Here is a 23504-nt window from a genome sequence, read left to right on the forward strand (position 1 = left end):
GTGGAACCATTAGTATAGTTTATAGAAATAAAATACAAAGTTTTCACCTAGTATGTTTTTCATATTTATTAAATGCATTACTTTCAATAGAAGTAAGCCTGATTTATTTCAATTTTAAAAGTTACATGAAGTTTAAAACTTAGAGAATTTATCCATTGATTTGATATACATATTTCACCTTAACTTAATTTTGTGATTATGAGAGGGAAAATTTAAATAATAGGCTAAAAGTGCCTGATAATAAAGGTATATTAATATTAATTTTTCAGGAATCATATCGACAGGTCATGAAAATGAGACCAAAAGATCTCTGGAAGCGATTAATGATAAAATTTCGTGGAGAAGAAGGCCTTGACTATGGAGGGGTTGCCAGGTAAAGACTTGTCAATGGATCTTTATTTAAAAGATACTTCCGGGCTGGAGAGATGGCTTAGCGGTTAAGCGCTTGCCTGTGAAGCCTAAGGACCCCGGTTCGAGGCTCGGTTTCCCAGGTCCCACGTTAGCCAGATGCACAAGGGGGCACACGCGTCTGGAGTTCGTTTTCAGAGGCTGGAAGCCTTGGCACGCCCATTCTCTCTCTCTCCCTCTATCTGTCTTTCTCTCTGTGTCTGTCTCTCTCAAATAAATAAATAAAAAATTTAAAAGATACTTCCTATGATAACTTTCTCATGAACATTTATTTTCTAGTATAAAATTCTCTAATATTTGTAATACAGAGGAAATCCTGATGGATATATTCATGATTAGATTAGGATAGGACTTCTACCAAGAAAGTATTTAATGGATCATCTAAGTCCAGTGAGCCTTTCTTTGAAAACTAGACAACACAGCCCTTCATGGACTATTGGTACGGCTTGCCAGACTCGTAGTTTTACTTCTGTTTGGCACTTGTTATTTCTTTTTTATGTTGTCAGGAATAAACTTGAGATTTTATTGATATATTGTCTTAAAATGAATAGTTTCCTTTGCCATTTTTTATAGATTATTTGTGTCTTTTTATCTATCTATCTATCTATCTATCTATCTATCTATCTATCTATCTATCTATCTATCTGAGAGAGAGAGGATGGGTGTGCCAGGGCCTCTAGCCACTGTAAATGAACTACAGACACATGTGCCACCTTGTTCATCTGGCTTTATGTGGGTACTGGAGAACTGAATCTTGGTCTTTAGTCTTCACAGCATCTTGACTGCTAAGCCATCTCTCCAGCCCTCATGGATTTTTTTTTGGGGGGGTAGGCCAAGTTTGGTCTGGAACTCACTCTGTAGTCCCATGTTGGCCTTGAACTCAACAGTGATTCTCCTGTCTCTGCCTCCCGAATGCTGGGATTACAGATGTGTGTCAGCATGCCTGGCTTGTCATGTTTTTTAACTTTACTAAACAGGCATGTTTTGCATGTTCATATGTGTATACATGTATGTCTCATGACGGTCCTTAGACTGCTTCAATACAGAAGGTATACTGCTCTGCCATATGTGTGTGTGTGTGTGTGTGTGTGTGTGTGTGTGTGTGTATGTGTATGTATATAATTAGTTCTGATAATATATACTATCTGATTTTTCAGGTGTGAAAATTTACTTTTATATAAATGTAGGAGAAACATAACTCTGAATTGAAATATTCTGAAGAGTGTACAAGAGTTCTGCTTCCCCTATTTTAATTCCAATTTAAATTAAACTAGGTTTTCATTAAGTTTCATAATTGTTAGCATTACTGTATTTGCCTGCAGACTTTCTATTAATCTTTTACCTAAACATGGACAGGTTTAGATTTTTTAACTTAATTAAGAGAGAGAGAATATGAATATGAACAAGAATATGAGAGCTCTACATGGATACACCACCTTGTGTGTCTGGCTTTACTTGGGTGCTGACTGGGGAATTGAATCTGAACTAACAGACTTTGTTAGCAAGTGCCTTTAACCACTGAGTCATCTCACTAGCCCTAGATTTTTTTTTTTTTTCCCCTGGGGCACGGTTTCACTGTAGGCTAGGCTAATCTGGAGCTCACTCTGTAACTCGAGGCTAGCCTTGAACTCATGGCTGTCCTTCTGCCTCAGCCTCCTGAGTTAGTTAATCCATAATGTCAAAGCATATCATTTAAATAATTTTTCATAGTTGATATTTGAAAAGTGAGATGAGAACTATAGCTCTTAAGTCTTAGATTAGTGATTTTATTTTCATTTTTTTCTAAACTGAATAACAAGTTAGCTTTTTTTTTCTTTTAGTTTTTTTTTAAATTATTTATTTATTTATTTGAGAGCGACAGACACAGAAAGACAGATAGAGGGAGAGAGAGAGAATGGGCGCGCCAGGGCTTCCAGCCTCTGCAAACGAACTCCAGACGTGTGAGCCCCCTTTGTGCATCTGGCTAACGTGGGACCTGGGGAACCGAGCCTCGAACCGGGGTTCTTAGGCTTCACAGGCAAGTGCTTAACCGCTAAGCCATCTCTCCAGCCCCATCTTTTAGTTTTTTTGAGGTAGGTTCTCACTCTAGCCCAGGCTGACCTGGATCTAGTTCCAGGCTGGCCTTGAACCTCATAGCAATCTTCCTACCTCTGCTTCCATCTGCCACCATGCCCAGCCACAAGTTAGCTTTTGTTTTTTGTTTTTTGTTTTTGTTTTTCAAGGTAGGGTCTCACACTAGGTCAGGCTGACCTGAAATTCACTATGTAGTCTCAGGCTAGCCTTGAACTCATGGCAATCCTCCTACCTCTGCCACCCAAGTGCTGGGATTAAAGGCATATGCCACCATGCCTGGCTCCACAAGTTAGTTTTTTTTTAAATATATATATATATACTTATTTATTATTTGAAAGCAGAGATTGAGTGAGAGAGGGAGAGAAAGAGAGAAAATGGGTGCAATGGGGCTTCTTGTCAACGTAAATGAGCTTCAGATGCATGTACCATGTTGTGCATCTGGCTTTACCTGGTTTCTGGAGAAATGAATTTAGGCCCTCAGGCTTTGCAAGCACATGCCTTTAACTGCTGAGCCATGCCATCTCTGTAGCCCCTAGTTAGCTTTTATACTATGAAAATATAAGGAATTTAGTAAGTTGGTAATGGTAGCGCTATTTATTGTGAAGTTTTAAAAAAATTGATATGCCTTTGAAACCAAGAAGCAGCGAAGGCCCTAGCATGCCCATTCTATCAGCCTCTTCCTTTCTCTTTTTTACTCTCTCTCTCAAACAAATAGAAAACTTAAGAAAAGGCGCTGGAGAGATGGCTTAGTGGTTAAGCATTTGCCTGTAAAGCCTAAGGACCCCTGTTCAAAGCTTGATTTTCCAGGACCCACGTTAGCTAGATGCACAAGGGGGTGCATGCGTCTGGAGTTTGTTTGCAGTGGCTGGAGGCCCCGGGGCACCCATTCTCTCTCTTTCTGCCTCTTTCTTTCTCTGTCTGTCACCCTCAAATAAATAAATAAAAATAAAAATAAAGTAAAAAAAAAAAAGGCAGGGGGAATATGGAGCTGGGCCTGGTGGCATAGGTTACTAGGGTGGCTAAGGCAGAAGGAATAAAGGTCAGGGCTTGCCTGAGCTACAGAGTGAGTTTAAGGCTAGCCTTGTCAATTTAGCAAGACCCTGTCTCCCCCAAAATAAAAAGTATAAAGAGAGCTGAGGGCTGGGCGTAGTGGCACACGCCTTTAATCCCAGCACTCAGGAGGCAGAGGTAGGAGGATTGCTGTGAGTTTGAGGTCACCCTGAGACTGCATAGTGACTTCCAGGTCAGCCTGAGCTAGAGTGAGACCCTACCTTGGAAAAAAAAAGAGAGAGAGCTGAGGATATAGCTCAGTAGTAGAGTACTTGCCTAGCATGAAGCCCTAAAGAATTTGGGTTCAGTCCCTAGTATCACCAAAAAAAAAAAAAAAAAAAAAAGCAAAACCTGGGCCTGGTATAGTGGCACATGACTTTATTAAACCCAGTACTTGGGAGGCTAAGGTAGGAGGATCACTGTGAGTTCAAGGCCAATCTGAGATTACATATGAATTTCATGTTGGCCTGGGCTACAGCGAGACCGTATCTCAAAAAAACAAAAGAAAAGAAAAAAATTCCTTTGAAACATATCAGCATAATTCAGGCTGGCCTTTGTGTCCATATTTATACCAAATGCCATGGGATCTCAGACTGTGTGTCATGATACAGGCTTTATACAGTAAAAAATGATGAAATGGGTAATGAAACTACTAAAATAATACAGCAACAAAACATTTCACCATCCAGAAGAGGAAATGAATGCTGATTTATGTATATATGTGCTAATATAAATCTGTATCATGTATTAAAATGTATTTGGCATTTAAAATAACATCTCATGACTGGCTGAACTGTTAGATAATACTTTTATAATCTGATTGTAAAGGGTAATAAAATTTATTTGAACATGGTAGGGTTTTTTTTAACCAATGTGACTGTCTGTCTGTCTGTCTGTCTATCTATCTATCTATCTATCTATCTATCTATCTATCTATCTCTACAGTTTAGTGCTGTATTTTCCTTTAACTTTTAAAAATTCTTTGCTGTAGAGCCTGTCATACCTTAATAGAAATGCATTGACTAACAAAAAATTCCTTATCATATCTTATTTTCTAGGGAATGGTTGTACCTTTTGTCACATGAAATGTTGAATCCATACTATGGCCTTTTCCAGTATTCAAGAGATGACATCTACACGTTGCAGATCAATCCTGATTCTGCAGTTAATCCGGTATGCGTTGTAGTGATGATATGAATTAAAGTGGGACCTGTAATGCTTTTTATCTTTATTATTTTTTACTTTTGGGTTTTTGAGATAGGATCTCACTCTAGCCCAGTCTGGCCTTGAACTCAAGATGATCCTCCTACCTTTGCCTTTTGTTTTGTTTTTGCTTTTTGAGGTAGGGTTCCGCTCGCTCTAGCCCAGACTGACTTGGAATTCACTATGTAGTCTCAGGGTAGCCTTAAACTCATGACAATCCTCCTACCTCTGCCTCCCAAATTCTAGGATTAAAGGTCTGTGTCACCACACTCAGCTACCTCTGCCTTTTTAGTTTTAAATGCCAATTCAGTTTATTACAAAGGAATTAATTAACCCAGTCTTCTTTTCTTCCTACCCTTTGACTCAGCAATTCTGCTTACAGAAAATTCTCTCAAGCAGATAAACATGGATATATGCAATAATTAGGTGCCAGAATGTTTATTATGTATGATAGTCTAAGTTGGAAGCAACATAGTTGTTCACAAAAGCGGGAGTATGACATGACACAGAACAACATAAATAAATGGTAGTTATTCTCAAGCTAGGTATAATGGTTCATGTGTATGATCCCACCACTTAGGAGGCAGGATGATTGAGAATTCCAGGCAAGCCTCAGTTTCATAGTGAGACAAAGAAAAAAGCATAGATTCTGAAAGTAGAAAGACATGGAATTGGTCTGGAGAGATGGCTCAGTGGTTAAAGACACTTGCTTATAAAGCCTGACAGTCTGCATTCAATTTCCTAGTACCCATATAAAGCCAGATGCACAAATTATGCATTCGTCTGGCGCTCATTTACAGTTGGAAAAGGCCCTAGTGTGCCCATTCTCATTTCTTCCTTCCCTCCTCTCTCCCCTTCCCTTTCTCCTTGTAAGTACATTTTTAAAAAGATTTTTTTTAAAGACATAGGGACTGGAGAGATTTCTTAGCAGTTAAGGTGCTTGCCTGCAAAGCCAAAAGATCCAGGTTCGATTCCCCAGGATCCACGTAAACCAGATGCACAAGAGTTTGTTGGCAGAAGCTGGAGGCCCTGACATGCCTATTCTCTCTGTCTCTCAGAAAATAAATGAATAAATAAATAAATAAGTAAAAATATTTTTTAAAAAGGCATGGCATTGCCAGACTTAGTGGCTCATGCCTGAATCCTCAGCACTTGTGAGGTTAAAGCAGAAGGATTACCACAGGTTTGAGGCCAATGTGGTTTACATAGTGAGTTTTAGAGCAGCCCTATCTCAAAAATGAGGGGATGGTAAAGGTGGGGAGATGGCTTAGTGAGTAAGAGTACTTGTTGTGCACACATGAGGACATGAGTTCATTTCACAGCACCCATGTAATTAAGAGCTGGGTGTGATCATGCATGCATCACACCAGTGTTGAGGGGCATGGAGTCTGGCTAATCTCTGGAGCTCATTGGTCAGCTATTCTGACTGAAAAATGGCAGCTACAGTTCAGTGAGACTGTCTCTCAAGGAAATAAGGCAGAAGAGTAGTAGAGAAAGATAGCCAATTTTCATTCTTCTCTGGCCTCCATACATGCGTGCACATGGCATGTGCATACATACATACACACAAAGGACATGGAATCATATCTTTACATCACTTATCTTCAAGCTTATTGACTTAAGCCTCAGTTATTTTATTGCTAATGAAGAAAGAGTTTCCACCATATTACCCAAGTTTAAAGACAACCTACAGGTAGAAAACCTAGAGTTAGTGAAAACATCCACATGGTAGATCTGGGGTATAAGGAAAATAAGCATGTGGTAGATTCAGAAACCAGAGAAAAATCATGCATATACTCAAAGTGATAAGTTCCCCCAAACTATAAAAGCAGAGGCAAGCAGAATAGTTCCTGCAGACCAAGAAATAGTTTTATGCTCCCCCAGCCAGGCTGGATGAGGGGGAAGTCAGGCTCATATGTTTCTCTGGCCAAGTGAAGAGGCAGACCTGAGCTGCAGAGCCAGAAAAACAGAGGTTGGAGTCTGTGACGGGAAGAAGACAGCAGCCTTTATAGGCAAAGGGTTGGTTTGTAGAGAAGGAGGCAGATCCTAGAGCCAGCTCGTTTGGGCTTCTGTCCAAGTAGTGCTCTAGACTGTGGATAGCAGGATGCACAGTAGATCAGTCTCAGTCAGAAATGAGTTCCATTTTTGCCAAGAGTTCCGTTCCTGTGCCAGGGCGAGCTGTCATGTAGGATGGCATCTCCTGGTTCTCTCTTTGGGCCTCAATCTCTAATAAACTACCTAAAAGAAGCCATTGTTCTCCTGTCTTCCTTCATATACATAAATAAATGTGATAATACTCATGAAAAGAAAGAAAATTTTAATGTTGCTTTAATATCTGTTTTTTTTTTATTTTAAAGCTTTCTAAGTAGTTTCTAACTTATTTATATATATATTTTTTCAATTTCAGGAACATTTGTCCTATTTCCACTTTGTTGGACGAATAATGGGAATGGCTGTATTTCATGGACATTATATTGATGGTGGCTTCACCTTGCCTTTTTATAAACAGTTGCTTGGAAAGTCAATTACTTTGGATGACATGGAGTTAGTAGATCCAGACCTTCATAACAGCTTGGTGTGGATACTGTACGTATTAAATCTTGTATCTATTTATTATTATAGTTAGAATCTGAACCTTTCTAAAACATACAGACTGGCAGTGGTGACACATGCCTGGCATCCCTGCACATGAGGCTGAGGCAAAAGGATTGTGAGGTCAAGGCCAGCTTTCCCTGTCTCACAAACAAACAAAACAACAATAGAAAAATAACTATGGATCCAGGTGTGGTGGCGCACGCCTTTAATCCCAGCACTTGGGAGGCAGAGGTAGGAGAACTGCTGTGAGTTATAGTGAGTTATAGGTTAGCCTGGGCTAGGGTGAGACCCTATTTAAAACAGATGTACTTTAAAAAAAATTAAATATACACAATAAAATCTTAAGTGTGCTTTTGTGATAGGACTGTTTAAGTTAGCAAGTGTTGTCATTATTTTTGGTGCTGGGGATTGACATTAGGGCTTCACACATACTAGACCAAGAGCTCTACCACTGAGTTATGTCCATACTCCCACAATAGTACTTTGTTTTGTGGGTTTTTTCTTTTTTGTTGTTGTTGTTTTGTTTTTTTGTTTTTCGAGGTAGGGTCTCACTGTAGCTCAGGCTGACCTGGAACTCACTATGTAGTCTCAGTGTGGCCTCGAACTCTCAGTGATCCACCTACCTCTGAATCCTGAGTGCTGGGATTAAAGGTGTGTGCCACTATGCCTGGCTTTTTTGTGATTTTTTGAGGTAGGGTCTGTCTCTAGACAAGGCTAACCTGGAATTCATTATGTAGTCTCAGGGTGGCCTTGAACTCTCAGTGATCCTCCTACCTCTGCCTCCCAGGTGCTGGGACTAAAGGGCATGTGCCACCATATCTGGTTCAATATTACTTCTAAGAGGAAAAAAAATCTAGTACAGATTGAGTATCTCTTATCTGTAATCCTTGAGATTTTGACTTTTTTAGATTTTGGAATATTTGCATGCATTTGGTACTTCGGTGATAGAGACCCAATTCTAAACACGAAATTCATTTCTATATACACACGACCTGAAGGGAGTTCAGTGCAGTGGTTTTGGGGCACCTTTGTTTTGATCTATGACATGAGGTCAGGTGTGGCATTGCCTCTGTGTGGTGTCATTCCAGCATTGAAAAGGTTTTGGATTTTGGAGCATTTTGGATTTCAGATATTCAGATTAAGAGTGTTTAACCTGCCAATCATGGTGACTCATCACGCCTTTAATCCCAGCACTTGGGAGGCAGAGGTAGGAGGATTGCAGTGAGTTCAAGACCACCCTGAAACTAGAGTGAATTCCAGGTCAGCCTGGGCTACAGTGAGACCCTGCCATAAGAAAAACAAAAAATAAAATAAAAGAATGTTTAACCTGTATATTCTGTTTTAATTTAAAAGTATGATATGTAAAAAAGTACAATATGTAAAAAGTATGAGTAATGTTTTCAGTATGATAACAAATTCTCTTTTAGTTCATATTTGTCAGAATAACAAATTCCTGTTGACATTGCTTATGAATGAGGCAGTGATTATGAGAAACACATTTTAGAAAGTAAGAATAACTCATCTGTATAGAATGGCAATACCTAGTTATACATCACTTTCTCACTGGGGAGATCAGGTGCTTAGTCACTTTGAGGATGCTCAGATTCAGTAGGGCCTTGTATCTGAATGCCAAATATAACTGAAATTTTCCTGTTTTGTGGTTCTAGCAAAGTCCATCTTTATTCTTATTATTCAGGAAGTGAAATGTTACCTGTGTTTATGAGGAGGATTTGACTGTGTATTTGTTGTGTCATAAAACTACCATAGCTAGTTTGCTGAGCATGGTGGCACACCTTTAATCCCAGCACTTGGAAAGCAGAGGTAGGAGGATCACTGTGAGCTCATTGCCAGCCTGACACTACAGAGTGAGTTCAAGTCAGCCTGGGCTAGAGTGAGAACCTACCTAAGGAAGAAAAATAAATAATAACCAAACCTACTGTAGCTATATCTGCTTAACAAATCTACCTGTACTGCATGTGATTTGGATTTCCCAGTTATGTTTGTTTTTCTGTTTCTCGTCTAGTGAGAATGATATTACAGGTGTTTTGGACCATACCTTTTGTGTTGAGCATAATGCATATGGAGAAATTATTCAGCATGAACTTAAACCAAATGGCAAAAGTATTCCTGTTACTGAAGAAAATAAGAAAGAGTATGTCAGGTAAACACATCTACATTTTCAGAGTTGAGAATTTTAAAAAGTGTTCTAGAATACTGGTATAGAAAAACATTGAAGTGTGTAGGCTTTCATAGAATTTAGTTTATCATTGCTGGGCGTGGTGGCACATGCCTTTAATCCCAGTACTCGGGAGGATCGCCATGAGTTTGAGGCCACCCTGAGACTCCATAGTGAATTCCAGGTCAGCCTGGGCTAGAGTGAGACCCTATCTCGAAAAACCAAAAACTAAAACAAAAAAAACTATCATTGTTTGATTATCTTTCATAATTTTAGAGACCAGTTATTTGGACAGAGAATAATGCATATGTGACCTCAGCTAGGATGCCTCAGGTGACTGAGAGCTGGCTAGAATGGTGCTCATCTGAGCTCATTGGGGCTTCATTCTCTCTGGGCTTCTTGGTTCTTCCTATGTGTGTCAAAAATGTCTCCCTCTCCATTGCCTGTCTCTCCCAGCAAGGTAGTTAGACTTCTTATGGAGTGGCTGTCTTCCCAGTGCACAAATGAGCATGATGCTAGGGTGTTTTTTTTTTTTTTTTTTTGGGTAAGGCAGTGTCATGTAGTCCAGGTTGGCCTTGAACTCACTATATAGAAAAGGATAGTCTTGAATTCCCTGTCTCCCAAGTGCTGGGATTATAGGTGTGTGCCACCATGCCTAGCTTGTGCCATGTCTTTTAAGGTCTAGGCTTGGTTCTGAACAAAATGGAATTTGCCCACTTTCAGCAGTGTGTGACTTCCCAGCATCCATTGTGGCCTCATCAGTTCCTGTATACTTTACCAGTGTAGTAATAGCCCCTGACTATTTGTACATGAGGTAAACAGTGATAGCAGCTGTACAGTTGGGCTGCCCCTTCCAACTAGCAAACAACAGTGAGGTCTCGGAAGGGATATGTTAAGTAACTTATTTTTATTTATTTTTTTTATTTATTTTTGATTTTTCAAGGTAGGGTCTCACTGTGGTCCAGGCTGACCTGGAATTAACTATGTAGTCTCAGGGTGGCCTCTAACTCATGGCGATCCCCCTGCCCCTGCCTCCTGAGTGCTGGGATTAAAGGTGTGCAACACCATGCCCAGCAGTAACTTATTTTAGAGAGCTATTTCTCCAAGGTTGGAAAAGGAAATATTGATAACAAATTTGACATATAAGTATTTGAGAAAGGTTTTCCTGGTGAGATCTAAATTCCAGTCAAAGCAGAAGTAAAAAGCTGGGGGTGGGGAATTGCATGTGGTAATCCCAGCTCTCAGGAGACTGAGGCAGGAGCATCTCAAATTCAAGGCCAGCCTGGACTTTATAGTGAGACCTTGTCTCAAAACAAAACCCTACACGTTATACAAAATACGTAGTTTGACATATTCTCATTAGTAAATTAAATGTCTTCTAAGCCTCCAAGGCACAATGGATATTTACATAAATAGTGCTTACTATTGGCTTTTACTATTTATTCTCATTTTAGACATGAAGATGCTCTTGTCCCCTCCTCCCCCTTTAGTTCTGATCCTGTCCCCATGTTTAAACAAAACACTCAGCACATTCTGATGATACCTTGAAATAAAGCCCCTAAAATGCTTCTTTTTGAGAAAAAATGCTTCTGAGCTAACATCCCCAGCCCTCTTTTTTTTAATGTACAATTTTATTTCTGACAACGTTTGTCCTTACAGACAATAAACTGATAATTCCCTCCCCCACTTTCCCTTCACAACTCCACTCTCCATTATATCCTCTCCTTCTCTGTGTTAGTCTCTCTTTATTTTGATGCCATTGTCTTTTTCTCCTACTATGAGGGTCTTGTGAAGGTGTTAACAGGCATTGTGAGATTGTGAATATTAAGACCAATTTCTGTCTGGAGAGGTGCATTGTAAGGAGTTGTACCCATCCTTTGGCTCTTACATTCTTTCCTTCACCTCTTCACAGTGGACCCTGAGCCTTGGAGGGTGTGATAGAAATGTTTCAGTGCTGGACACTTCTCCATCACTTCTCAGCACTTTTACCTTTTGGGTCATCCCAGTGGTCATTGCCATCTGAAAAGAGAAGCTTCTCTAACCAAAAGTGAGAGTAGCATTAATATATGAACATGAACATTAAATGTAGTGCTTATTGGGCAGTTTGGTGAGCATAATATATGCATTTAACCAGACAGGAGCAGGCTTTATACCCCTAAGGCTCATGACTTCTCCTGCCATAGGCTTTTGATTAGGTTTTCAGTACCAGGCATGTATTCCCTCCTATAGAGCAGGCCTCCAGTCCAATTAGAGAGTTGGTTTCGCCCAGAGCAGACATGCCACTATTGCACGCACTCGGTCATTTGACCTGGCTTGGCCAACTTGAGCCTTCCAGTGTCCACTGTTTTCACCACTGATGACTTCTTGTCTCTTAGGGCTGCATGCAGTACAGCCTTTTCCAGCTTTCAGTCAGCTGGTCTACAGAGAGGAGGTTTTCAGCCCAGCCCCACCTTGATTTCCCTAGCCCTCTACTTAAAATGTTTTATTTATTTATTTATGTGGGGGGAGGATAGCAGACTAACCAGGGCCTGTACCCACTGCAAATGAACTAGACGTGTGTGCCACCATATGTATCTGGCTTACATGGGTTCTAAAGAATTGAACCTGGGTCCTTAGGCTTCAGAAGCAAGTGCCTTAACCACTAAGCAATCTCTCCAGCCCCTCTTCCCCCAGCCCTCTTTTTACTACTTTAAACATTGAAACACAGGATTTTTCTTACCAAGTTGCTCAGGCAGCCCTTGAACCTGTGATTTTCCTATGTTGGCCTCCCTAGTAATTTGGAATCTAGGCTTGTACTACCAGGCCTGGTTTGAGAGTTTTTCATTGATAACTGCTAGTAGAAGGTTACTGCTTTAAAAATATATATTTCATTCATTTATTTATTTGAGAGATAGAGAAAGAGGCAGATTGAGAAGAGAGAAGAGGTGCACCAAAGCCTCTCGCCACTGCAAACAAACTCCAGATATGTGTGCATCTGGCATTATGTGGGTACTAGGGAATCGAACTTGGGTCCTTAGGGTTTGCAAGCAAGTGCCTTAACCACTAAGTAATCTCTCCAGTCCCAAGGTTACCACTTTTTATGTACATTATATTGTCTTTGAGTTTTTGATCCCTTTCCCCATTAATGAGTTTTAAACTTTTTTCTAACATTAGACTAAATTTGTTTTCTTTGTTTCGCTCTGTGCCTTCTCCCTTCTCTCTACTCTCTTGGGAAACAGAGATTTTATCCAGAGCCTTAGGTATGCTGGGCTCTACAGCTGGGCTATTAGACTAAATTTTTGATGATAGATGCTTGTAAAGTACAATATTGCTAAAGTACAGACTTATATAAATTACCAAATCTGAATATATATGATTGTATGAAGCTCCTGCCCAATGTTACAGACTTTATGTGAACTGGAGATTTCTACGAGGCATTGAAGCTCAATTCCTGGCTCTGCAGAAAGGATTTAACGAAGTAATTCCACAACATCTGCTGAAGACCTTTGATGAGAAGGAACTAGAGGTCAGTGTATTGTTACATTATCTCTAGTGCAACAAGGAAAGACTGGGTATTATTTTGAGGAAAGTTGCATTTCTAATGCTTCTGAAGCTTTATGGTTCCATGCCAAGAGAATTCTTATAGGATAAAACTTGTGTTTTGGAATTTTGTTAGTAAGCTATCTTATATTGTGACACTGTTTTAAACAAAATATATTTAAGCCAGGAATGGTGGCACATGCCTTTAATCCCAGAAATTGGGAGGGAGAGGTAGGAGCACTGCCATGAGTTTGAGGCCATTCTGAGATGTCAAAGTGAATTCCAGGTCAGTCTGGGCTAGAGTGAGACCCTACCTTGAAAAAACAAAATGCAAAAAAAAAATTGTTTTTAAATTTAGTTGAGTGAGAGGGTATATCAGGGCCTCTTGCCATTGCAAATAAACTCCAGACCATGTGCCCTGTTGCAGTCAGATTCACATTGCTGGTAGAAATCACCCAACCAAGAGAAGCTTGTGGGGAAAAGAGGTGTATTTTGGCTTATAGGCTTGAGAGGAAGCTTCATGATGGCAGGGAAAATGATGGCATGACCTGAGAGGGTGGACATCATCCCCTGACCCACATAAGGGGGGCAACAGGAACAAGAGAGTGTGCCAAATACTGGCAAGGGGACACTCATAAGGCCGCCCCCACCAATACATTCCCTTCAGGAGGCATTAATTCCCAAATCTCCATCATCTGGGGACACAGCATTCAGAACACCTAAGTTTATGTGGCACACCTAAATCAAATCACTACATTCTGCCCCTGGCCCCCATAAACTGATAACTATACATGATGCAAAATGCAATGCATTCATCCAACTTTAGAAGTCCCCATAATTTTTTTTTTTTTTTATCAATTCCAGTGATGTTCATACATCTCCATAGTCCAAGGTCTTTTAACTAAGCCATAGTACCAGAATAATCCCCCCCAAAAACCCATAATGGCACAGAATAAACATTTACACTGCAAAAGATGGCATTGGGCATGGCAAAGAAACATTCAGTCAATACAAGATTTACAACAACCAGGGCAAACATCAAACTCTGTAGCTTTAAGTCCAACAACTCTAACCAGTGACAAATCTCCAAGTCCAATAGTTCTAACCAGTAACAAGTCTCTGTAGTTCCAATTCTGCCCCTCTAGCTAGGGTACTCACAGTCCTGGAAAACTTCATCAGGACCAGCAGCTTTCCTTAGCAGCTGTCTCATAGTCCTAGCATCTCCACTGGGTCTCCACTGCAATACATGGTTTATTCTCATGGTCCCATGGGGTCTCCATGCAGGCAACCAGCAAATCTGCTTCACAGTGCCTGCCCATGGCCATTTCCAAAACACAAGACCATGTTGCAGACTCAGTGACCCTCTCTTTCTGCATTTCTTATCCTCCACAATACCAGGTAGGGTGCCAATTTGTTAATCCAGGGGGGAATAAAGCAGACTTTGAAGAACAGGACACTCCTTGAGCACTCAGGCCCCTTCAAAAGATTGTACATTCATCCTGTTGCCCCAACACAGGTCAGCTGGCCCAATCTCAAAGGTTGTAATATCTCACAATTGCAGTTGAACAGGCAGCAGTCCACCCAAAGATTTTTTTCTTCTGTGCCATATCCCTCTGTTCATACTAGTTTATTTCTATGCAAAGCAACCCTGCACAACTTCTAAGGACACAGACATAACAGCAAGTTTCTCACACAAACTACCAGCCCAGTCCAGGCAAAAGTTCTTTCTCACCCTCATAAGCCAAACCTCACAGTCCATAGTTCTTACTGCATTCAGGTCGTGCAGCTCTGACCAGAATAGTCAATCAGTAAAAAGATTATTAGCACTGCAAGGCATCTCTTAAGCCAAATTTTCAAAACCTTCCACATTCCTCTTGAAAATCAGCTCCAAAAGGCCAAAGCCACACAGTCAGGTATCTAGCAGCAATCCCACTCCTGGTACCACTTTACTGTTGCAGTCAGGTTCACTGGTAGAAATCACCCAACCAAGAACAGCTTGTGGGGAAAAAAGAGGTTTAGTTTTGCTTACAGGCTTGAGGGGAAGCTCCATGATGACAGGGAAAACGATGGCATGATCAGAGGGTGGACATCACCCCCTGACCCACATAAAGTGGACAACAGGAACAGAAGAGTGTGCCGGACACTGGCTATAACACTCATAAGCCCACCCCACCAATATATTCCCTCCAGGAGGTGTTAATTCCCAAATCTCCATCAGCTGGGAACCTAGCATTCAGAACACCTAAGTTTATGGGGGACACCTGACTCAAACCACCACATGCCCCTTTATGCATATGTACTGGTATGGGTATTGGGGAGTCAAACGCAGGCAGACTTTGCAGGCAAGCATCTTTAACCACTTAACCATCTCTCCAACCTCTGCCTACCTTCTTATCCATTGTGATTTTTAAATTTTATTTATTTATTTGTTTATTTTTTGATGTAAGGTTTCACTCAAGCCCAGACTGACCTGGAATTCACTGTGTAGTCTCAGAGTGGCCTTGAACTCACTGTGATCCTCCTACCTCAACCTCCTGAGTGCTGGGATTAAAGGCATGTACCACCATGCTTGGCTCCATTGTGACATTCTTCCTTTATATGTCCTTTTCTGTCCTTTCAACAGATTTCATGTCATGTGTACATTCTGCCAATTTTTTTCTGTCCCTGATTTAGTGATTATTGTTTCAGTATTCAATAAGACCTCATTAATTTATCTCTACCATATTGACATTCATTTGGATAAAAAGATTAGTCTCAGTTGGATTTGCACTAAGTTTTTTAGAAAACATTTGGTAGACAAAAATCATAGAAGCAGTTAAATACTTAGGATAAAATATACAATATTTCACCATCTTGGACCTTTGGAAACATCCACATCATAATAATAAGCAGCTGTATTCAGCAGTCAACATTTTTGTTTCTGTTTAAAGCTGGTCTTTGGGGCTGAAGAGCTGGCTTAGTGGTTAAGGCATTTGCTTGCAAAGCCAAAGGACCCAGGTTTTATTCCCCAGGACCCACTTAAGCCAGATACACAAGGTGGCACATGCATCTGGACTTGGTGTGCAGTGGCTGAAGGTCCTGGTGCGCCAGTTCTCTCTCAAATATATAAAATAAAATTTTAAAGCTGATTCTTAATACACTCCAGGTTTGTTTTTCTAATTAGCACCTTTAGCAAATGCATCTGATTTTCTGTTAAACTACTTTGAAAAATGTAGTGGTTTGTTGAGTGTGGTAGTACATACCTGCAGTCTAGCACTCAGGAGGCTGAGGCACAAGGATCACAAATTCAGGCCAACTACAACTACTAGGCCATATAGGAAACCATTCTACCAAAGGTACTAAATGTATCTGGTGGCTAGGAAATAGCACAAGTATTTGAACTCTACAAATAATTTTAAAACATATTCATTGATATATGTCCTTTTTTTTTTCTCGAGGTACGGTTTCACTCTAGCCCAGGCTTTACTTAGAGTAGTCTCAGGGTGGCCTCGAACTCATGGCAATCCCCTCACCTCTGCTTCCCATGTGCTGGGATCAGAGGTGTGTGTTGCAGCACCTGGCATCCTTTTCTTACTAATCTTGCAATCAACCTTTTAGCAGTCAAATCTAAAAAGATTTATTTGACTCAGTACTATCTACATTTTTTTTGCCATTGAATTATTCATAATGAGATGGCCAGGAGAGCTGGGTGTGGTGGTGTATCCCTTTAATCCCAGCATTCCGGAGGCAGATATAGGAGTAGTAGTGAGACTATAGAGTGAGTTCCAGATCAGCTAGAGTGAGACCCTGCCTCTTGAGAGCCCAGTGTGGTAGCACGCCTTTAATTCCAGCACTTGGGAGGCATAGGGAGGAGGACTGCGGTGAGTTTGCAGCCAGCCTGAAACTACAGAAAGAGTTCCAGGACAGCCTGAGCTAGAGTAAGATCCAACCTTGAAAAAAAGACAAAAATAAATGAATAAATAAAATTTCTTGATTGTAGGACCTGTTGTATAAATTTTGAAAGGTTTTCCAGATGAGAACTCACTGTAAATCTACTTCTGTGTTTCTGAGGATCTAGCTCAGTGGTTGAGTGCTTGCCTAACTGGTGAGGCCCTAAGGTTCTGTCAGGGATGCCAGGGAAACAAAGAAGAGTAATGTCAAGCTTTGTGTTGAGAAATTGGAGGCATGGTTATAGTTTCCACTGGCTTACCACTTATGCAATATTTTAACAGCTCATTATTTGTGGACTTGGCAAGATAGATGTCGGTGACTGGAAGGTAAATACCCGGTTAAAACACTGTACACCAGACAGCAATGTGGTCAAGTGGTTCTGGAAAGCTGTGGAGTTTTTTGATGAAGAACGACGAGCACGATTACTTCAGTTTGTGACAGGATCATCTAGAGTGCCTCTCCAGGGCTTCAAGGCACTGCAAGGTAAAATACCTGGGGACATGTGTAGACATGGGGCGTCAGATCTTGCAGGGGTCAGGATAGGGTGACAGTGCTTAGTTAATATTGACATTTTACAAACCATGTGCTTCTAAACAGAATCTTTTCATTCTGTTTTTTGTTATCTATAACTCACACATGATACCTTCTCCTTCTTCTTTCTTGTCTCCTTCTTCCCAAGAGGCTTTTCTGAAGGGTTCTCTGTGATTGCAGTGAGTGCCGCATGTGAGACTGGATTCTAGTGGTGGCGGTTTGTCTTGCGTCCTGTTGCACATTACCGTAGGGGAAGCTGTCCACTTCATGCTCACACCTCAGCCTGGCATAACCTTTACCCACCTGGGATGCCTCTCCCCTGCACTTGTTTATTTCTTTTAATAGAACGAGGCAGCATGAGCTGTGGAAGCCATCTGTTTGTGAGAGCACTTTATCGCATGTTTTCAGACCATTGGTGTACAGCCATTTTCCATTTTTAAGAACTATTTTGTATGTAATCAGCTCTTTTGATTTTTGGATGAGTTGGTTGGTAATATTACTAATGATTGTGGGGCTTCACTGGTGGTAGTTCTTTTCCCTCATAAGCTCTTAATTTTCAAAGGTACTGCTGATGAGGGAGGATACACAAAGTAAGACTGGTACATAGTTCATTAGTCACCCACAGCATGCATGCAAGTCCATGGGCAAAGCCTAACTTAGAGTTGTGCTTCCCTTCCCTATTGGGAGAGCTTGAGGTTGTCTGTCTCTTCCATGCATTTTGTATGGGTTCTGTGTCGGTTGAAATGCATCTTACAAACTGCTAATCTTTGCTCAGTTCAGTTTGAGTTGTGGAATCTCAATTTGTATTAGGTAATCCTCTTTTTAATTAACATTCAAAATGTAAGTTTTAGGTATAGTGTACAAATATAATTCCAGGTTTTGAGAGGCAGAGGCAGGAGGATCATGAGTAAAGGTCAGCCCATGCTACGCAGCAAAACCCTGTCTGCAAAATAAAAAGAACAAAGCAAAACAAATGTGTATTTTATTTTGCATTTGCCCAGTTATTTTTCTTCTCACTCTTTTTTTAGGATATTTATCTTTTATAAAAGACAAATTGGAGCTGGGTGTAGTGGCGCACGCCTTTAATCCCAGCTCTTGGGAGGCAGAGGTAGGAGGATTGCCGTGAGTTCCAGGCCACCCTGAGACTACATAGTGAATTCCAGGTCAGCCTGGGCTAGAGTGAGACCCTACCTCCAGAAAAAAAGAAAAAAAAGGTGAAAGGACTTCAATTATGACCTTATTCTCAAATTGTAATGCTAACATATTAGGGCGCTAGTCCAAGATCAATTCCAACTTTCCAGACTTAGATTCTTTTCCTCTGCTCTGAGATAGCATGTGTGGATCTACAGTGTTTTTCTACTCCTAGATCCTGTGGTTTATGTAGCAGTTTTATTCTGAGGTTTTGGAGATGGCCCGTGTACCTATGGTGATTTGACCCACATTTCCTTTTGTGGCAGGTGCTGCAGGCCCACGGCTCTTCACCATACACCAGATTGATGCCTGCACCAACAACTTGCCAAAGGCCCACACTTGGTGAGTTATTTGTAGCTTTTCCTCTGTTGGTATAGGCAAATGTTAGCTGTAAACAGACTTGACTTTGTGTTTGTTGTTCCTGCAGTAAATAGACCTTTAAAAGAAATTACAAATAAATCTTAAGTGATTTAGAAGTTAGCATAATTGAAAAATTAGTAAAAACTACTCCCAAGGGGTAAATGCTACTTTAGAGAAATACCACCTTTTACTTTTGTGTGTGATACAAAGAGTGATGTGGCTGTATAAATATATACTAGGTCAGTTTACTTGTGTTAAACAACTCTAAAGTCTGGTTTGCTTATTCACAGCTTCAACCGAATTGACATTCCGCCCTATGAAAGCTATGAAAAGCTCTATGAAAAGCTGCTAACAGCCATTGAAGAAACATGTGGATTTGCTGTGGAATGATGAACTTCAGAGAACTTACCTAGAACTCTATTTATACCCCTGACGGACAGACAGCCTCCTTTCAGCAGCTGCAAAGAATGCTGAAATGAGGACCCCTCCCCCTTTTAGGACACTGAGGGGAAAAGACAATTTTGAAATTCCTTTTCAAGGAAAAAAAAGGTCTTTATGCTTTGCCATGAGGACACATTCAGCTGCTATTTAAAAATTAATATCTTGAACCTAAAGAATGCTGACTTTTCCTGCATTTCCAGAGTAGGCAGTATTCTACACTTAAAGACTACTATTTTTATATAAGGTAATCTATTCAAATTGCTTCAGATTCAAGTCTCTTGTTTATCAAGACAGCTCCAGCAGGCGGTACAAGTCACATTTCATTTTAATTGAATACATGATTTTGAACATCTCCTGTACTTAACTCTTTGTAAAATGTAAATAAAGTTATTTTGAATTATCCCACCTTTGTAAACAATTGGCTTTATAAAAGAATCATTCTGTCTGAGAAATTAAGCAATTTGCATGTGTAGTTGTTTTCTACAACAGAGCATTATATATTTTGCATTATGTGTTTCAACCTAGCTTAAGTGGGTTGTTTTTTATATTTTTGAAACACAAATTTCCTGGAAATACAGCTATATAACTTTGGTTATCAAATTCCTAATGCAGCCATTTAAATTCATTTGCTATATGAAGATGTGTTCAGGGGCTCCTGTTTCTCAGAAGACTTTTTTTTTTTAAAAAAAAAAAACCTAATGTTTTTATCTTGAATCAATACAATCAGGTATTTTGGATTTACTTTTCATTTTAAATTGAAATACTGCATTTTTATAGCTTCTCAGAGCATGTGATGTGATGTGACTTTTATTCTTTATTGGGTCAATTTGTTCTTTAATATATGTACTATTTCTATAAACCAAAGTCTCTAGTAAGTGCACCTAATTTATGTTTTAACGGCAGTGTAAAGTCTATATCAAGAAAACCATCCTGAAGCTTTGTTTAGCTGGTTATAACTTTTAACTTAGCTAAAATTATGAAAAAGGAGAAATTTTTCCTTAACGTTTATTTAGGAAATGTGGGATGGAGAGATGGCTCAGAGTTAAGGCACTTGCCTGCAAAGTCTATAGACCCAGGTTCAATTCCCCAGTATCCATGTAAGCCAGATGCACAAGGTGCCACATGCATCTGGAGTTCTTTGCAGTGGCTAGAGGCCGTGGCATGCCCATTCTCTCTCTCCTCATATAAATAAATAAAAACAAAATATTTTTTAAAAGATGATTTAGCAAATGTAACAAACCCTGCTTTTACCTTACAAGATGAACTGGAGGTAGTACTGGGAATGGTGGGTAGGGAATATAACTTTTTTTTCTTTTTGGTTTTCAAGGTAGGGTCTTCCTTTAGCCCAGGCTGACCTGCAATTCACCATGCAGTCTCAGGGTAGTCTTGAACTCTCAGCAATCCTCCTACCTCTGCCTCCTGAGTGCTGGGATTAAAGGCGTGCACCACCATGCTGGCTTTGGGAATGTGATTATTGATAAAAAGTCAGGTGTGGTGATGCATACCTATAATGCCAGCACATGGGAGGCTGAGGAGCACAATTCAAGGTTGCGCTGGGTAACATTTCCCCCCTCCCCCAAAAAGAGTCTTAAGATAACTAGAAGGAAGAGTGACTCTAGTATACACATCACCTTAAGACTGGAGTGGTACTTTTGGAAGTAAAGGGATCCCTGTTGCCTCAATGCACCTGATTCCTAAATGTTCAGACTGAGCTTTCAAAGTGTATGCAAGTCTCGTAATCTGAAGATGAGAGTACGAATATCAAAAATCATGGGTGGAATTTAAAACATACATGAGTGTGAAATAAGACAAGCACATTTTGATGGGATTAGCACATAGGCCCTTTGTGTTCTGTTTCATGTGATGGAATGGGTTTCTCTCTGTTCTTAAAGCCAAAGGGCTCCCTTTGAGATGTGTGAGGAGTAGTGGTCTGAGGAGAGGTGGACAGAAAGGGAGAGAAGGCCTAGTTGTTATTTGAGCAGGCATCTCTAACGCCTGTTCCTCTGCCTCAAAGCATGCACGCATGTATGCACGCACGTGTGTGTGTGTGTGTGTGCGCTCGCGCACGTGTTTTTCTAAGTGAGCATTCATGGGGTGGAGTTGAGTAAGGTCATGAGTAGGATACAAGTGGAAACTTCGCTGCTTAAAAAAAAGTTTAGAACTACTTTAGTAGTTTCTGAGTATTATTTGACAACAATTGAGCTAGTCACAGTTCTAACTATACAGCGGTGATGTGCTTATGGGACCTTTTTCTTCCCAAACATTTTGTGTTTTTCTTACTTCATTCTTAGTACCAAACATTTTGAAATGTGCAGAAATAGTTCTGTACTCTTTGATTATCAGCAATCTTCAGCTTTCAGGAATTCATCTTGTGTTGAGGGTCAGTCTCTTCTACTAAAGCACTAGTGCAGTTGGTAATTGTGTCTACTCATGAAATCTTTCAGGAAAGTAAGTACATGATGAACTCTCTATAGAAACTAATTAAGCCAGGCATGGGGGGCACACCCCTGTGATCCCAGCCTTTGAGAGTCAGGCAGGAAGATCAAGCCTGGGCTACATATGACCCTGTCTCAAGAAAAATAAAAAGAAATTGTAACTGACAGAGATGTAGTGATAATGAAATGGCTACTGTCGGTTGTAATGAACAGTGTAAAACAGGCAGACAGCATCACTTTTTGAGTGCCTTTTAACTTTATAATGACTTCATAGAGCTTTAAAATAAATTTCCCTACCTAACAGTCTATGGTATCACCAGCATGACGTGAAAGCATGATGGAGATTTTACTTTTAAAATTATTACCTGATTACTTCTAATTGGGCTAAGCAAACCCCACAGTGTCAGGACATGAACTTGGACTAGCACCTCGACTTGAATGTGAATATTTATATTTATTATCACATGTTCCTTCTGACTAGGTTTTTTTTTTTTTATCCTTACTCTAGTTGTGTTAGTTCAGATACGGGGTGCCACCTTTCCGTACTATTCCCTTTCCATCATGAATGCTTCATCATGACCTGGGGTCACTTTGCAAGCTCATATGCAGTGCATAGGTGAGTTCTGACTCAGAAGGCCTGATTTCTTGATGTTAAGTTTTAAATAGTGCTGTGCATAGTGTGTGTACATGTTGTTTTGCACATAGTTTGTTGCCCTGCAGGGGTTTGTTTTTACCAAGTTTTTTTTTTCCCCTTACATTTACAGTCCAGAGCACACAATTCTCTCCTCCTAAGTAACAATGTAACTTGCTTTCTTTTGTAACACTAAATCTGCTTTGAGCTTCCGGTGCACTGGACTGACCGCGCTGGTGGGAGTGAGAGATGCTTGCAGCCACCTTTGCAGTTTGGTTGAGCAGCTCCTGCCCTTCAGCCGCAGCTCACTGTCAGCGGTGCAGCGGCGGTGTTTACCATGCTCCATGCTAGGGTGGTGACCGCACCGAATGCTGAGTTGTCTTATCTCTAGATGTAACTAGTTCACTTTATGTAATATTCTTCCTGCTATCAAACTGACTTTTAAAAAGTTTTATCATTGTCATTGTATTTGTATTTATTGCAGAATGTTTTAGCTTTGATATTCTTTGTATTTTCTCTCATTTGTTACATGAGCTTTACCCATAATGTCTGTATAAATGGTTTTGAAAATTCACTCTGTATGGATGTGCCCGTGCCGATGGAGAGCAATAAATGAATGCTGTTTGCACTGTCACAGCATTAAAGTGTTAGAGAATATTCAGTTATTTTTTTTGGGGGGGGGGAGTGGATGGGAGACATGTTTGGCTTTAAAAAATTTTTTTTTAATGTTTGTTTACTTGAGAAGGAGGGAAGGAAAGAGAGAGAGAATGGGTGTGCCAGGGTTCCAGCCGCTGCACAAACTCCAGACGCATGTGCCACCTTGTGCATCTGGCTTATGTGGGTCCTGGGGAATCGAACCTGGGTCCTTTGGCTTTGCAGGAAAGCGCCTTAGCTGTTAAGTCATCTCTCCAGCCCACGTTTGGCTTTTTAAAGGGTGATAGCACAAGCCCTAAAATGAGAA

At 40.4% G+C, this 23504-nt stretch overlaps 1 protein-coding gene across 1 annotated transcript in view; it reads left to right on the top strand.

The window, feature by feature from the left end:
* The window catches only part of Smurf2 (SMAD specific E3 ubiquitin protein ligase 2), a 124621-nt gene extending 104742 nt beyond the window's left edge, over nucleotides 1-19879 (top strand). Inside the window, exons 12-19 of the mRNA XM_004655119.3 lie at nucleotides 270-373; nucleotides 4590-4704; nucleotides 7142-7320; nucleotides 9353-9490; nucleotides 12890-13010; nucleotides 17236-17437; nucleotides 18943-19018; nucleotides 19327-19879. Coding sequence (XP_004655176.1) covers nucleotides 270-373; nucleotides 4590-4704; nucleotides 7142-7320; nucleotides 9353-9490; nucleotides 12890-13010; nucleotides 17236-17437; nucleotides 18943-19018; nucleotides 19327-19426 — 1035 coding nt within the window. The 3' untranslated portion in view covers nucleotides 19427-19879. The remainder of the gene's footprint in view (nucleotides 1-269; nucleotides 374-4589; nucleotides 4705-7141; nucleotides 7321-9352; nucleotides 9491-12889; nucleotides 13011-17235; nucleotides 17438-18942; nucleotides 19019-19326) is intronic.
* The last annotated feature ends 3625 nt before the right edge of the window (nucleotides 19880-23504 follow it).

Source organism: Jaculus jaculus, chromosome 9, assembly GCF_020740685.1.
Source record: "Jaculus jaculus isolate mJacJac1 chromosome 9, mJacJac1.mat.Y.cur, whole genome shotgun sequence".
Lineage (NCBI taxonomy): Eukaryota > Metazoa > Chordata > Mammalia > Rodentia > Dipodidae > Jaculus > Jaculus jaculus.